General features: G+C 39.7%; 1 protein-coding gene across 1 annotated transcript in view; it reads left to right on the top strand.

Annotated features, from left to right (window-relative positions):
• The window catches only part of Fng (Fringe glycosyltransferase), a 61,771-nt gene that overhangs the window by 8,174 nt on the left and 37,908 nt on the right, over window positions 1-15,689 (top strand). The window contains exons 3-4 of the mRNA XM_070669615.1: window positions 379-427; window positions 3,432-3,534. Of these exons, the coding sequence (XP_070525716.1) occupies window positions 379-427; window positions 3,432-3,534 (152 nt within the window). The remainder of the gene's footprint in view (window positions 1-378; window positions 428-3,431; window positions 3,535-15,689) is intronic.

The following is a 15,689-nucleotide window of genomic DNA, read 5'->3' as shown; positions in this document are numbered from 1 at the left end:
CCGATCCCCCCGCGCCAATCTATTCGTTACTCCCGTTCGATTTAATTCTAATATTTCAGATCGATCGAAAAATCAAAAGAACTTCGCTTTACATTGTAGCCCAGTTTCTCGTGTCTTGCGCGCAAAGTGCTTTAAGACTGTAAAGATTTATTGCATACAACTGAGGCGAATGGAGCGATCCATTTCAAAGGGATAAGAAAGGGATTTAAATTTATGATCGATACGTGATGCGTGTTGTTTGGCTAGATGGTCTGCGGCAAACAATCAAACGCGTACGTGACGTGGCGTGATTATTGCGCTACATCGGATGCAATCGAAAGCGGTCGTGTATGTGTAATCAAAATATAATTCTTTTTTTTCTTTCGATTCTATTTCCAGACCTGGTTCTTCACCGACAGAGACGATCCGTACTTCCAAAATCAGACCAGTGAGTATTTTTATTAATAATTTCTTGCTACTAATTTTTTTACGCTTAAAAAAAATTAATCTAATCATCGAATAATTAGTTACCATTCAGCCATTCGTTGTTTCGTTTCAATATTGTCTAAACGTACTTAAAACTTTGGTTGCATGTTTAACAATTACGTTTAACATCATATTTAAATGAGAAATATTTTAATTAAATAATTCTAGTGAAATAAAATTTAACATAATGGATAAAATAATTTTTAATTAAACTAAAAGTTATATTTTCAGAATGGTTGCATGGTAGTACGCACGCTCACATTTCTATCATGTGTCTATAGTTTTTTTAAGGTTTTATTTAATTTTACGAAAAAAAAAGTTTTACGTGAACAATATTAGATGTAGCCTTTGATAAACGTTCTCGAGGTCGTGAGAATATTTGCTGATGCTCAAGAGTGTAAACATTTTTTGTATAAATGGCTCAATTAAAAAAGACGCCCAAGTGAAGTACGTATTCCTCGTGTAAGACAAGGCACAGATAATTACGATGGTGGGCCTTAATGGTCGCCCTCATTTATGTGATAATTGCTGGCGAAATAAGCGCGTGTGCAGGAGCTTGTCTCGTTTGCTCGTAGGAACTGAGTCGCTCGTCAATCATTTTGGAAGTTTAGTCATATCCGCGTCTTGCTCGTTCGTTCAGAGAGCCTCGTGCTAAGGTGCATTTTATTTAGACGATTGCTCGAGGCTACTCTGAATCGAGAGCGTTAAAACAGCGAAAAAACATTATTAATTATCTCTAATAATTTTACCATTTTATTATTCAATATTACGAGAGGTAATTCGATTGTCAAGTTTTTTTTAAGTAAACCAGATAAACTAAATTAATTTTGTATTAAGTTTCTAAACTCAAGGAGTTTGCTGTATCTTTTACAACAAAGTTTTGCTTCTCGATAAACTTATTAAAATATTGCAATCAGGTTAATTATACTATGTATACAATGGAGCTTTGATCACGAATTGTCACATCGTTTGATGTTTTGTTTAAAAATATTCTTTCACTTGGAGGCGATTAATTAATATCGTGATAAGTATACGCTGACACTGGCTAATTACTTACTAATAGGAAACGCCGGGTGTTCAATAAAGAGAACTCGACGTGTTGAAAGACGCACGTGTGCGAATCGCTCTGATAAGTTTCACGATATTTCACATACATGTTGACTGACCGGTTTGCGAGCTTCTCACGCAAGTATACCCTGCACGAGATCCTGCAATGCTTGGTTATAGATGAATCGATCGCGTCGATAGCTTCTCTATACGCGAAAATTTAAAGTCAGTCATAAGGTTTTCGTAATAAACGCACGATAATCGCGTCATTAATAAACAGACAAACTTGTTTTGATTATTAATGCAGGTTAGAATTAATTATATAAAATAATTTGCTTGCTGTAGCGTTTAATTTTTAATTTGAGCTCTCATTAATATTCCTTTTTGAAGAATTAATTGGTTCTGAAAAATATAAATCGCAGTTGTCCTCGATGAATTTTAATGAATCGAAATAGGTATGCTTTTACTTTTGTGAAGGTTATTTGAATTAATATGATTATTTCCTTTAAAATTTAATTTCGCTACGTTAACGTGATTTGTTGAATCTTAAAGTAGTCAATTCTAAAATACATTTTGTTACATCGGTATTTTTTATTATTAAAGAAATTTTAGTTTCTAAAAAAATTCTTTAACACGATGAAAATTGAATTTATCGTTTGCTTCAAGTCGCAATGTAAGTTCAGTGACGGGGTTATAATACTTGCAATAACAGTAAGGGGGAATTTTGACCGGTGATATCATTGCCAACCTACTATGGCACGTACCTCAATTGCACCCTCGGGCGCGGATGCAGATGACGAGAAGGCGGAGAAAGCGGATGATGAGAAATGGCCGAGAGAGGATGCACACAGGAGGAGAGACGAGGAAGGAGAAAATCGTGAATGATACCGAGTGGACCGAGGTGAAAAGCAGGTTCTCACCTGCGTTATTTCGATCGCGTGTAAAGCGTGTGTTCAATAACGCTGTCGTTTTCACATCCGAATGTTAAGAAAAAAAAGACGGAAAGAATTTCGAAGGAAAGCGTAGTGCAGTACCGGGCACGTTCTTTCGCACACGAGTATGAAGTAGGGTCGAGTACGTATTAAAGCGACGAAAGCGAGATGCGCGGTTGATAATCGCGGGGTGTCGGTTTCTGCGGAAGAAAAAAAATCCCGTGAATTATTGGGAGCGCTCAAATGCGTCTACGGTGAACTCGATATTGTTTCGCTCAAAGCTCGGGCCGCATTAGTCATGAGAGCAAGCAGAAGCGTGGGTGGACGCGGGCTCCGAGGAGGATGATATCGGGCGCGGATGACGGCGCGAGAGAAGGGATGAGCACGCGAACCCTCGGGCACCGTCCGACATTTGACCCAACCACGCGCCCCACACCGGTTTGCACCTCTGCGCCGGCTATTTCTCATTACCGCTTCTACCTGACTCGAACTCGATCCATCCCTCGCGATTTATTCGGGATGCCGACAACCGCGCGCGAGAGATGGCACGCGGTAACGCTATAAGAAACATAAAATTAACGTTTTTTTTTTTTTTTTTTTTTTTTAAAAACTTACGACAAAGAAAAGACAAATTTTTTTTTTTAACGTGCCAATTGGGAACTTTAGTTGGTGACAAGCAAATGATAAATATTATTTTTTTAGTAACAGAATATTACTTTGACTTTCTATCGACTTCCACGTATCAGTTTAATTGAAAATAATTAACTTCGATTTCGATTAATAATTTCCGATTTAATTATGCGATAAAAGATCTTCGGTTGTATGCGTATCGTTGTCTGTCGGGAGGACGGTTCTCGCTTCTTCAGGAGCGAGAACCATCAGCCTAAATTAATTAGACCGCCGTGGTAGCGGCTCGCGAGGGTGATTATTAACCTCTTAATTAATTGCACGCCCACCCTACATTTACCATCCTTCTTTTGCTTTCAGACGGCCACATGATCAACACAAAGTGCTCATCTTCGCACAATCGGCGGGCCCTTTGTTGTAAGATGTCGGTCGAGTTCGACAGATTTCTCGACAGCGGTCGAAAGTGAGTACCATTTTTTTTATTCTCCAATAACTCTAACATGCAGCGAATAATATAACGATGTCCCTGATATTTAAATAACTTATCTCGTAGAGCGAAGACTCGCGATAAAGCTCTTTCGCATTTTATTCTTATCTCATATTTAGCGCATTAATAAGATTATCCGCGTAATTGTCTTGCACGGGAAGGAATAACGTGAGCCGTTCTTGGAACAATTATCCGATCTCGGTTCATTCGATAAGCCCCGAAGCGCAAAAACATCCGTATCGCTCCACTCGAACGAATATCGTTGGTGAAGACAGGCTTTATATCCGCTGCCGGGAGGGTTTATTCGGTGCCAGACGCGTATCTTTTTTCTTCGAACAGACGTCCGGGTCTTCGTATAGCGATCCGCTATTCGACCGGACGTTGATAATCCCCGATATTCGATAAGATGTATCTGTACTCGCGAGCAGAACGCGTCAACGACGAACAATGCTTGTTTAATACAATGGGACGTCAAGTTTCTTTTCGCGTAACACGATAAACTTTTTACTTTCGTACGTCGAGAGAGAGGCTTACTCAGCTTCGCTTTCTGTAAACGACGAAACTAGAATGACGCGATACGTAAGTCTAGTGATGAACGATCTTCGATACGATATACGCGCGTGAAAAATTAAAATTAATTTTTTTTTTGCCTAGCGGAGTCGAGAATCTTGTCGCAAGTTTGACAAAAATTTATTATTTTTATTAACGTCTTAACTAGAGACTCGATCACAATCTCTCTTTCTCACGTTTTAATTTTTTTTTTCTTTTTTTTTTTTTTAACCAAATATATGAAGGTATAATACTAATACTTGCATCGTGCACGCTTTGAACATTCTTGGGACAGAAAAGAGACGTTAATGGATTTGCATAGGTGCGTTTTTCAAGTGTGGAAAATGAGTCGATGCACGAAAAAAAAAAAAAAAAATGTGTAATTTAAATACGACTGTGCACGGTAAACTTCGGTAAGCCGGCCGGGACTTCCGCATTGTTTACGCACGAAAGTATTATTACTGCGACCTGACCGTCGGAGATTCGTGTTTACTTTAGGTGGCCGAAATGCCGACTGGCATACATACAGTTCTAACATTTTTACACATACATATTCCACACGACCACGCGTCGTCAAAATATTATCTTTACGTGAAGCGCCTAGAAAAACAGATCTAATGGCCTGTCGCCGTAAACGACTTCGCCGCAAACCAATTAAGGTGGTCGGCGTTTGCTTTCAGTTAAGAAAAGCATCTTCTTAAGATTTATCAAATATATTTAATTAAATTAACTTTACTAGATGTAAAGCTCCGATCCGCATATATGACGCATTTTATTCATAAATTATTTTAATTATTTTTCTTTACATCGAACGTGCGATCAGTAAATTTATCTAAAAATATATCGATAACGTTTATTTTCATTACACTGTCGGATCACACGTGTCGGGCATCTGCGCGGTAATTGCCAGAAACGTATGGAATATTTTGCGATCACTATACGGCTTTACATAATTCTTCAGCGGTGCAAAAAAGTACCGCTTACAATAATATATTCTTGCGCGTTTATTGTGACACGGGCGTATGTCTTTTTCCGCGTTCGTAGAGGCAGAAGGCATCCGGTCTTTGATCTTGTATCTCTCCGTATTCATGCGCCGTCACACGCTCTAGTTTACTTGCTCTACCGCCTATCTAATCGGCCGATTTAAGTATCGACGACGGATCGTTCTAGGAAATTAGCCTACCGAACACTTGACAAAGTGTACGCCTCGCGCGTCGTGCTCTTATTTTAATTATTTTACGGTCAGGTAAATTCTTCCGTCGTGTATACATTTATACCACTCGTAATGAAATGTTTGATAGACCGTTTAAAAGCGTAAAAAAAATTTTTATGTAATTTAAAACTGGGGGTGTCGCAGTTGAATATCTTTTCCGTGAACGAGAGCGCATTTTTCACGGTTCTCTCAGGGCATTTCAAAACGGTTCGCAGAGGGCACTTCTTTTGTGCTCTTTCAACGGTTCACAATACATAAGGATTCTGCGATACGAAAGAGATGAGGAGAAAGAGGGAGAGAAAGGTAGCGTTGTCTCTCATCGAGCTCGTCCTCGCGACGTGAAGACGAGACAGGCGGGAAGAGATTAAAGACTGAGGGAAGTGGGTACCAGCTGGCCGGGAGGAGACGATTCAATCTCTTTCTCTTCCTCCTTCTTACCAACTGAAGCCTTTCGAGTCTTTCGAGAGGACGGCGGAAGATAGCCGGAGAAAGGGAAAAAGTGTCTCGAATGTCACATGCGGGCTTGCCACGTTTTTTATATCGCTCTTCCCGTCTTTAACTATCTTCCTCCGTTTCTACGGAAAATCTATCTCTTGTCTCCTTCTGAACTTAAATATTTATTTTTTTTTCTCTCGCGGATATTGAGAAAAAAAAATCCGGTTGCTTTTGGACCGTATCTTAATTTTGTTTTTATTTTAACGATAAATATCATATGATTGAATTAATCACAAAAAAATTCTTAATTAATATTTACTGTTTATTTAATTTGTGAAAAATTTAAATTTAAATTTACAAGATTTTGAGAAAAGATAGGTGAATCTAAAGTACGCAACTTATTATCTTAAATTTCTCTAAAAGGATACGGTTATTAACGGTTACGCATCAAGATACCATCGACGTTTTTAAATAAGTTTCGTAAACTGCGAGATTAGCTTGACCGAGATAACGCGTGTTTTCTTCTCGAGACGTGGAATTTCAGTGTTTTACCGGTGAAACGCGCTACGGCTTCTCGTCCGCTTAAATTACCGCCAACAATTTCACACCTTGCTTCGTCCAATTATACAGACGTTTTACGCACAGCCACTTAGATCCTTAGTGCCGATAAAAAATAATCACGGTGCAAATTTATGGAACTTTGTGTTGAAATTTTTAAGAATAAATTTTCTCGTTAAAAAGCAGTTTTATTAAAACTTGTATTTGTCTATTTTTTTTTTTTTTTTTTTTTTTTTTAAACTTTTATCAGTTTGAAAAGAGAACTTTTTACTTTAGTTATTGCAGTATTTTCATGCTTTATTAGATACGCATATATTTAATTTTTATGAGTATAATTTTTTTTAGAGAACATTATAAATTAACGCGATACAGCGTTTAAAACGTAGTCGCAGGCAGATGTAATATCCATTTCGTTTGATAAAAGGACTTTCATGAGATAAGAGGTGCTAAGGTCATTTTATCGCACCCCCGACAAAGTTCTATTATAGTTTGCACAGTGATACGACCTATCATGCTCAAATAATGTATTCTTTCCAAGAAACTTAAAAAATGATTCGCTATCTCGCATTCCTTTGACATAGTCTCAAAGAATCTGAGAACACGAATTCATATCTTAAGGTGTATATACACTTAACGAACGAAACACAGCGACCGTCGAACATTTCGTCGGTGACGTGTGTTGCTAGGGTGTTAATTTTAGTAGCGATTGATTTATTTGCGAATATTCGCGTTTAGCATATTGATCTTTGCTTCAACGTATCGACTTCGACGAGAGTTGCTTTGAGAAAAGTTTAAAAGAAGAACTTTCTTTTCTTTTTTTTTTTAACTACTTATATCTCTCCTCTCTCTCTTTCTTTCTCTCTCGTATCACTTCTCCAGGTGGTTTCTATATAATTGCAGTGGATGTGCTCGGATACAATTATCCAGCGCCACGAACGCGCGGTACCTACGTCGAGACAAAAAACTTGTACTGCCTCCTGGACGTCCTGGAGTTCTCGCGACTAGTTAACGTCGCGTGACCGCGTATTATACATGTACAAGTCGCCAATAATACCACGTAATAAGCGTTTAGAGATGTCGGAAAGACCGTCTTGCCCTTTTTCCTTTTTCCCTTATTTTTTTAAATTTCTTACTGCTCTTATTATTAAAAAAAAATTTAGTTAATTTATACGAATAATAGATAACAAAAGTATCTGTTTCGTGCTTTCTACTAATTCTATCTCGCGTTTATTTAAAGTATTTAGCATAAAATGCGTTCCCGATTATACTCATAATGCATTCCTGTCGCGTTTGATCTCAATTTTAATCTTTACCGACATTAAGCAGGCTGTCGGATCTTGTTTCTTTTAATTCTCATCGACACGTGGCTTTCGTTCGAACGTGGGTCGCTGAAGCGAAAGATCGTCTTGTTTCCTGACGTTCAACGTAATCTCGCCTTAAAAACAGACGTATTTCGCAGCCGCAGGTGTCTCGTAGATATTTCCGCGCGTCTCTCAAGACGTGATACGAATTTCAGTAGTATACACGTATAACATTACGACACACGTTCGTGCACAATGCATCCATTTCGCTAATGAGAAACAACGAAGGTAAATCCTCGTGAGACTTGATTTCACTTTTTGAGTTCATTTTTGATTTGAACATCTGTCGTGCATTAGCGGAATAAATTGCATCGAGCGAGAGGCTTTTTAAATCACTCTCGTTGACAAGTGTAATGCTCATTGTGATTAAATTTTTTATTGACCGCGTTAAAGCGTATTATATCACGCGTTTTATGCATGCGCAAATGTCTCCGAGTGTCGCCATTGCCATCGATCATTTAGCCGGATCGACCGTTCGTCTCAGCGTGGGCAATTGATTTATTTAACGCTCGATCGTTGAACCGCGCAGTCGTCGGCAATTGGCTAGATTCGCCGTTGCGTAACTCCAATAAAATTAATCGGTGCACGATCGCCGCGCGATCATTATGGAAATCGCCGACTCGTTCCGTAGAAAATCGCGGTTAATGCACGCGCGCATCAAGTACGATTTTGCTACTGGATTATTACTTGGCGATTCGATCCTTTTCCTAGGCGCAGCCCCGGGCTTTTCAGGCCGTATAATTCCGCGCGCGTAGACACGGAGGAGGTCGCATTAGGAATAGCAAGAAAAGGGAAATCTCGTGCGTGAACAGTAGATCGTAGCGGCAGGGCATTATCTATGAAAGGGTTGCTTTGAAAAACTGCGAGTGCTTGTGAGTGGAGTATTATTTTCGACAGAATGATTTATGAAAATATGTATTACTGCAAACTAATAGTATGATTACGCAATTTAAAAATTCTAGAAAAAAAAAACCTAGCACGGTTAAATAAAAAGTTTTTTTTTTGGAAATATAAAAATAGCTTAACTTAATTTAGAAAATATTACAGAGGTTGATTTCCTAAAAAGTTTCTGTAAAAGTTACTTATGTCTAAAGTGGTGCACTCGATTGACAATTAAATTATAGACTTTCTTTATTCGTAAGTGATATCCATACGCCGCGAGAAATGTTTAAATCACTTTCCTCAAGTGTCTCGCGACAGCGCTTCGATAAAATAAAACAGCAGTTGCGTCGTACGTGTCTGTCAACGTTCCACGCTCATTTGGCGTAATCGGCATTTGTAAGATTCCGCATAAAAAAAGGTCGGAGGGAGATCGTTTACGAGCGCGTGGTCTCCGACCGGCCGAGATCGCGGCGTCGTTTACGGTGTAATTTATTTTACATTCAAATTTCCAGCGGCGAGTAAGGGCGCGTAAAATATGCGCGATAGCAGCACGCGGCCTCGCGTACACTTCTCAAACGGATTTACATCGTTGCACGAACTCGTTCAGTAACAGATCGCGGCGCACGGACACGCACACGCGTCTCTTGCGGAGCGTACGTATCGCTGTTTGCAGATCGCCGATGCACCGACGGGTTTGCGCGGCTCTTCTCTGTATGCACCGAAACTGGTTTGCACCTGATACCAGCCTCGCGATCGAATGACGCGTTTCAATGCGCTCCCTTTCCCCTTCGCCGCGTCCTTCTCCGATTCTTCTGCTTTCATTTTTCCTCGCCTTGTAACCGCTGGGACGAAGGTACTCACGCGAGTCCCCTCGGGCTCGTTTAATTCGTTCTTTCGTACCGTTCTTTTGCCGCAGACGTTTGCTCTCGCGGAGCCGAGAGAGATCTCGCTCGATGAAAGTTACGCGTTTCGCGTATTGGAGACAGGCGGTGGAACGTATTTCGTCCATCTCGCGCTTCGTTCACAGTCAGTCCGGTTGATTAATTAGAATATTTTTTTTTTCTTTTTGTATATTTAATATTATTTATAATTAGACCGATTAAAAACCGTCATTTACGATTTCTTAAAATTCCCGATAAGCTCGTGCTCGATGCAAGTTTCTGCTTTTTTTAGCCAAGAGTTTTTAACCGAGAGTTCCTATACATATCCCTGCATGAATGATTCCATTGAGAATACGAGTGGTTAGATCGAGAAGGCGACAAAACTCGTCTCGTCTCCTCTTTTTTTTGGTCAGAGCAGCGAAAGAAACGTCTTGCCGTCCGTCGCGTGTACTTGGAAGGTAATTTCTGTTATCAATGTAATATTCTGCAGTGAGAGGCCCCGGAAATATCTCATTGACTCTCGCCGAGCCGCTTATTGCTACATCCGGCGTGATGCTTGCCGGTACACAGTATAACTTGATACATTCGAAAGTGGAACAAAAGAGTCTACGTGACGTGTGCCGCCTCTAAATTCGTGCGCCCCGTTTGACGAACACCTAGCCGATAATTCCGTCGCTTCTTTTTAACTCTATCTTCGCGACCGTGTATTATCTTTCTTCAATCGGCAATCAAGCTCGCGTTTAGAAATTTAGAATACGCGCGTGGTAGGTACGTGCCGTTCTCTCTCGGTGCGTACGTAAATATAATGCACATGTAAACGGCGGCAGAGCCCGCGGCGGAAGTCGACGAACGGTTCGTCGTCGGTGAGGAGCAAAAGCCCGTCATGATGTTCACGGTTAATCCTTGGCAAGGTGCACGTAATTCCCGTCAGTTCCGCGCTGTACAATGCAACGCATTGTCACAGAGATGCACCGACACGCGGCTCTAACCGTCTAGTTTAATTTATCGAACGTCAATTCATGTAATGCCTGTAGCATTTAACGGTACGTAAAAAAAAGAAAAAAACATTCTGAAATTCCATACAAATGTTAATCCTCCGCAACTTGCGTGAATTGTTTTCGTGATCAAAGGAACTTTGTTACGTGTAATTTTGATAGGTACTTCTCTCTTGTAAAATTGATAATACGATAATTTTGGCATTACGGACATAACGGTTCGTAGCACCTAAATAATATTTAATCGGATATCGCGATTTAACGAATATCATGCATAACAGAATTGTGCACATAATATCTTTAATTCTAATTAATGTAATTATTCATATCATTTAATGACGTTTAACATTTATGACGGATAATAATGGTGGGACGTGCTAATTAAATATTCGACGTCTAATGGCTTTTAACGTTGAAATGTCAACGCAATTAAATTTTATTCCCCGTGACCTATCTAATATGATTGTCGCGCGTGTACTTACGTACATATGTGCACACACGACTTTATGAGTTGATCAGAAGCCATCAAACGCGTGCGCTTTGTATTGCCGCACCGATCGGGTCTATTATGACGTGTATATTATTATTCGCTGCCATGGGTGAGGGATTAATAATCTTGAATATACGTGCCGTATTTGCATAATCATGTACTGTGCTCGTAAAAAAAAAAAAAAAAAAATTGACATCTAAAATATGTCGATATAAGCAGGCTAATTAAGTTTACCGTTTTTAATTTTATCGTTATCAGATAATGATTCTGTTTCTTTCTCTTTTTTTTTCGGTGTTAAAGTAAAATGTGTTTTTACTGGATATTGCGAGAGAATTTGATCGAAAATGTTGAGATTGTTTATCACGAATTTTGTAACGGCGTATCGCCTCGTGATAGTTACCGCGCCGCTGGGCCCCGAGTTTAATAATCAATAATTTCCCCCTGGCGGCCCCGGGGTTGCACGTGTACGGACCGTGCCGCGATCGTGTCGGGATCGCCGCGTGAGTTTTGTCCGCCGTCGATCCTATCTGTAAACGTACCGGCGCTTCGCCATCTGGACGATACTTTCGCGATCGGAGGAAAGGCCGGACACCTCCTCCCCCTACGAAACCCGGCTTCTCCGCTCTTCATTGTGGTTGTTTTATTTGACAAACAGCGGCCCGAGCTATGCACACTTCCTCCGGGAATCTTAGCTTTCATCCGAGACGTTACAGTGTTCTCGATTTTCGATGCCTCGCGCCCTCCGGGCTACCGATCTATATTATCGTCGCCGGGCTCGTCGTCAGAAATTGACGAGGACGAAAGGCCGAGAGGTAATCGCTGTTAAATTCAGTTTATTACTACGGCCGTGTAGTAATCTGTAGGGCATGCCTCTGTTACTCGCGGAAAATTACGAAACACGCGTTATCGAAATTTTTTTTCTGGCTGCCATACGAATCACCCATCGATCACGAAAAATAAAGATAAAAACGACGCGAAGGAGAGAGATTAATTCTTACATTAATTGAAATAAATTCTCATAAAATATCACAATGTAGTTTTACGATACGTAATTGTATAAAGTAATTTTTAGTTGGAAATAATTAATTATTTTTACTTGTGAAATTAATTTCTCCCGTGACAGAATTTTGAAAGGATTTTCGCGAAGTTGCGTTGCGTTCGATAATACACGCGACACTTCTGGTTTCACCTGAGCAGGTTGACCAGTATCGGGTGACCAATCGGTTGCCGCTTGCAAGATGTTACGATGCTTGAGAGTTGACCTGCGACCTCGTTCTCTCGTAGCCTTATTTTCCTTGTCTTTAAGTCGATAGCTCAAACGCGAACTTTCATTGAAGAATGCATAGCTTATGTTCTCGAGACATTTGAAAAAAGCGTAATAATTTAATACACGGATATTTTTATGGGCTGATTACTCGATTTACTTAACAATGGCATTAAGTATTATATAAGTGGATTTTAATTAAAATTAATTATGATAAAAAAAAATATTATTTAAAATATAGAAGAAACTTGATTGCTTAACTTTGCTCTTAAATTTTTTAATACTTATCGAATTTTATTTTCTTTTTTTTGGTTCAATCTTTTATCTCTAACGTTTTACGTTTTACCTGATATTCTGTTATGAACGTTCTAAATTATTGTATTTAATTTTTACGCTTTTCACAGTGGAGATCTTTATTTAAATGGATTCGCCGTTATCACGTTTTACATATATGTATGTATTATCCAGGTGCAACCTATATTCCCGACGTTATTTGCATCGCGACTAGTGATAAAATCTCTCTCGCGTGTGCTAGGATATATAGGAAACTCGAGCAGATTCCCTCTGTCACTTGATACTATCAATTCGTCGTTAACGAGCTTATTTGCCGCAGTTGTATATCCTGAGCGTTACTTTACACCTTGTATTTAATTTTTAAACTACTAGAAAACACCATGCGCGCACTAATTTTTTAAAGATTCCTAACTATAAACTACGAAAAAAAAATTATGGGACTTACCAAACTGCATGAGCTTCAGCGGAGTTGATGAATCTGCCGGTGGCTGTAACATAAAATGGAAAATATTAATGTAGACGTGTTATTTTTTTTTTAATTAATATAAAAGTAAATCTTTATTTTTATAAAGGTTTTCTAAAAGAAAAAAATTTATATTTACCTAAAAGTTGCTCCGCCGATGCAGGATGCCTATCCGAGGCCTGCTTCTCCTCTCAGTTTGCGTGTCGAGTCATCCTTCCGCGCACAAGTCACTCGCGAACACCCCGACCGTGATTCTACAATCGCGAATATTATCGACGCGTTCCTGTCCAGCACTCGCGTTTAGAATAAAGTCAAAAAATTACGTCCGAATACTTTGCGGAACGACCGGTTGCGACACGTGCTTTCCTCCCACGGAAAATCACACGTGGTCTACGCACACGGAGTATCGCACGTACTCTCCTCACACGGATAATCGAGAGGGGAAGATAGTTCTCGCGAGCAGGGCGGTTTTTGTTACACGAAAATGCGAATTTCGGTACGGAGACACGTGCTTGCTGTGCCGTGTGTAGTTACGTGTATGCTCGCGCGACCGCTGGAGAAGGACAAAGCGAGAGTGGGGGAAATCTACCTAGCGCGCGGCACGTAGGCTCGCGCTCGCTCTCACCCTGTTCCCCCCGCCTCCCCCCGATCCCCCTGCGTCTATCTATTCGTTATCGACGTTGAAGCAAGCCAAACGAGAGAGAATCAGCGTCGATTTTAAACGGTGACAATTAATAAAGGTAATTTATGCGTTAATCACTAATTTTTCAAGATAGGCTAATATGTTAGACAATTGATAAAATTAATAAGTGACAAATTAGAAATATGTTCAATATTTTATGAAATTTATAACAAGAAAGAATTTATTTTAGAGATATATATTTTGTTTTAGAGGAATTATTAATAATTTGAAGAAACTAGATATAATGTGAGGCGTTACGTGTTATACGATTTTTATTCTTTTCTTCTATGGCTTTTGTGATTTATTTTCTTTTGAAAAGAAACGACGCTTTCGTTTTCTTACCCTGTGGTATATTGGGTTGTTTCATTATTTCCTATTGTGATCCCAAGGTGCGCGTAGCTCTTGCGGTTACGTGGTTACCTGTTTGCCTTTCTCGAGTGCAGGTGCCGTAGATATTTACCATGTTATTTACAATTTACGCAGTGCGAGGCGATAAGATCGTGCGTGTTCGTAAGCGAGGAACGAGCGTGTAAATATTGAAAATGTAGAACGATATTTTATTACGCTCCTTTTATTAGGAGAATTGCGTAGGTACATTTTCGCTTTTTTGCAAGTCGGTCTTTTTTTATTTTTGCTCTTTCGGTCTTTGCATTATTTTGACTGCACCATTATTCCGGTACAATCAAACCGTAAACATATTTTATACGGTAGGCTTAATGTAGAAATATTGTTCTCACTGGCAACTTGGCGAAATCTTTCTTTGTAATAATCTTTTTACGTTAAATTCTAAATAAAATAAGCTCACGATATATACTATGGGAAATAGTGCATTAATTCCGTTTATCTCTAGATGAGAGAGATTATTGAGAAAGGTCCTTCGCCGTACACGCTTTCTGGCGCAATGTTTGCTCGCCCTTTAATCGAACGGTTTATTTTATCGCTCGCGTAATTATCGTACATTATTGACGTTTAGTTACCGATTTACTGCGTTTAACGTTCCGATAACGACGACTTTAGCGATTTTACTCGCGCCCTGATGATAGTCGCGCCGCGTTACAATATTACACCTGAACTTGATGCGGCCATCTCATCGTTAAATGTTTACTTAAGGATTATGCAAGGGCCTTAATGTGGAAACGGACCTCGATCCGAGAAATCAGTATATTTTTGTTGCAAGTATCGATTATTTGGAATTATTCCAAAATGCAAATTGATGTATTACAAACGCGGAACAACTTGGTTAATTAAAAAATTAGCGGCGAACGTTTGAACGCGAAAATCCTAATAATTATCGGTATGGAATAAAATATATATTTATATATTTCGATCGGTTCTTAATAGCTCAATTAGCGAGAAATAAACTAGTCCCGGTAAAATCTGTCGTAAAAATAGCACGTTCGCACGACACGTGTTCACCAGCACCACTTATCTAATTAATGCATGCTGCACCGCAATCGCGTCGCGTCTACCTCTTCTTGGAACGCGGGAATGAATCATCAAAAGGAGTACTGGTTTTTTGCGACAAACGTACGTTATCATTAGTCGACAATTAGTCAGGGTGCAAATCGGCCATGCATTTCGCTATTAATATCCTACGTAGGTTTTTATGTCGTCGAGGTATCGACAAACAACCGGCTGAGAAATATCTTTAGATAGTTTAAGATTTTACTTATTACTGTAACATGATTAAGTGTCATTTTAATAAAATGCTGCTCAGTAATTACGACTTGGATAGCATCGTTAATTTTGAGAAAAGAATATGCGTACGTACGAAAAAATGTATACCGCTTATTCTCGCGGATTCACTTCTCGCAGCGCGATCCATTCTCTTACATCTTCACTTCTCGTTTTCTGCCTCCGTATCTTTGCTTTTTTTCCGCGCTCTTTTCCTTCGCCCTTCGCAGCCGGGAATAACTTCTGATAATCGTAGTGCGGCGGCGTAGTCGGAACGGCTCGTTACCTTTACAAATCGAGTAGGCCGATCAGATTCGCGCCGGATGTGCAACAGGTGAAATTACACGTCGAGAAAATTGCCGATCGTCGATCTCCTTGCCTCTCCTCCGC

The sequence above is a fragment of the Cardiocondyla obscurior genome, linkage group LG19 (genome assembly GCF_019399895.1).
Source record: "Cardiocondyla obscurior isolate alpha-2009 linkage group LG19, Cobs3.1, whole genome shotgun sequence".
In the NCBI taxonomy this organism is placed as follows: Eukaryota; Metazoa; Arthropoda; class Insecta; order Hymenoptera; family Formicidae; genus Cardiocondyla; species Cardiocondyla obscurior.
This window is presented reverse-complemented; position numbering and strand designations above follow the sequence as displayed.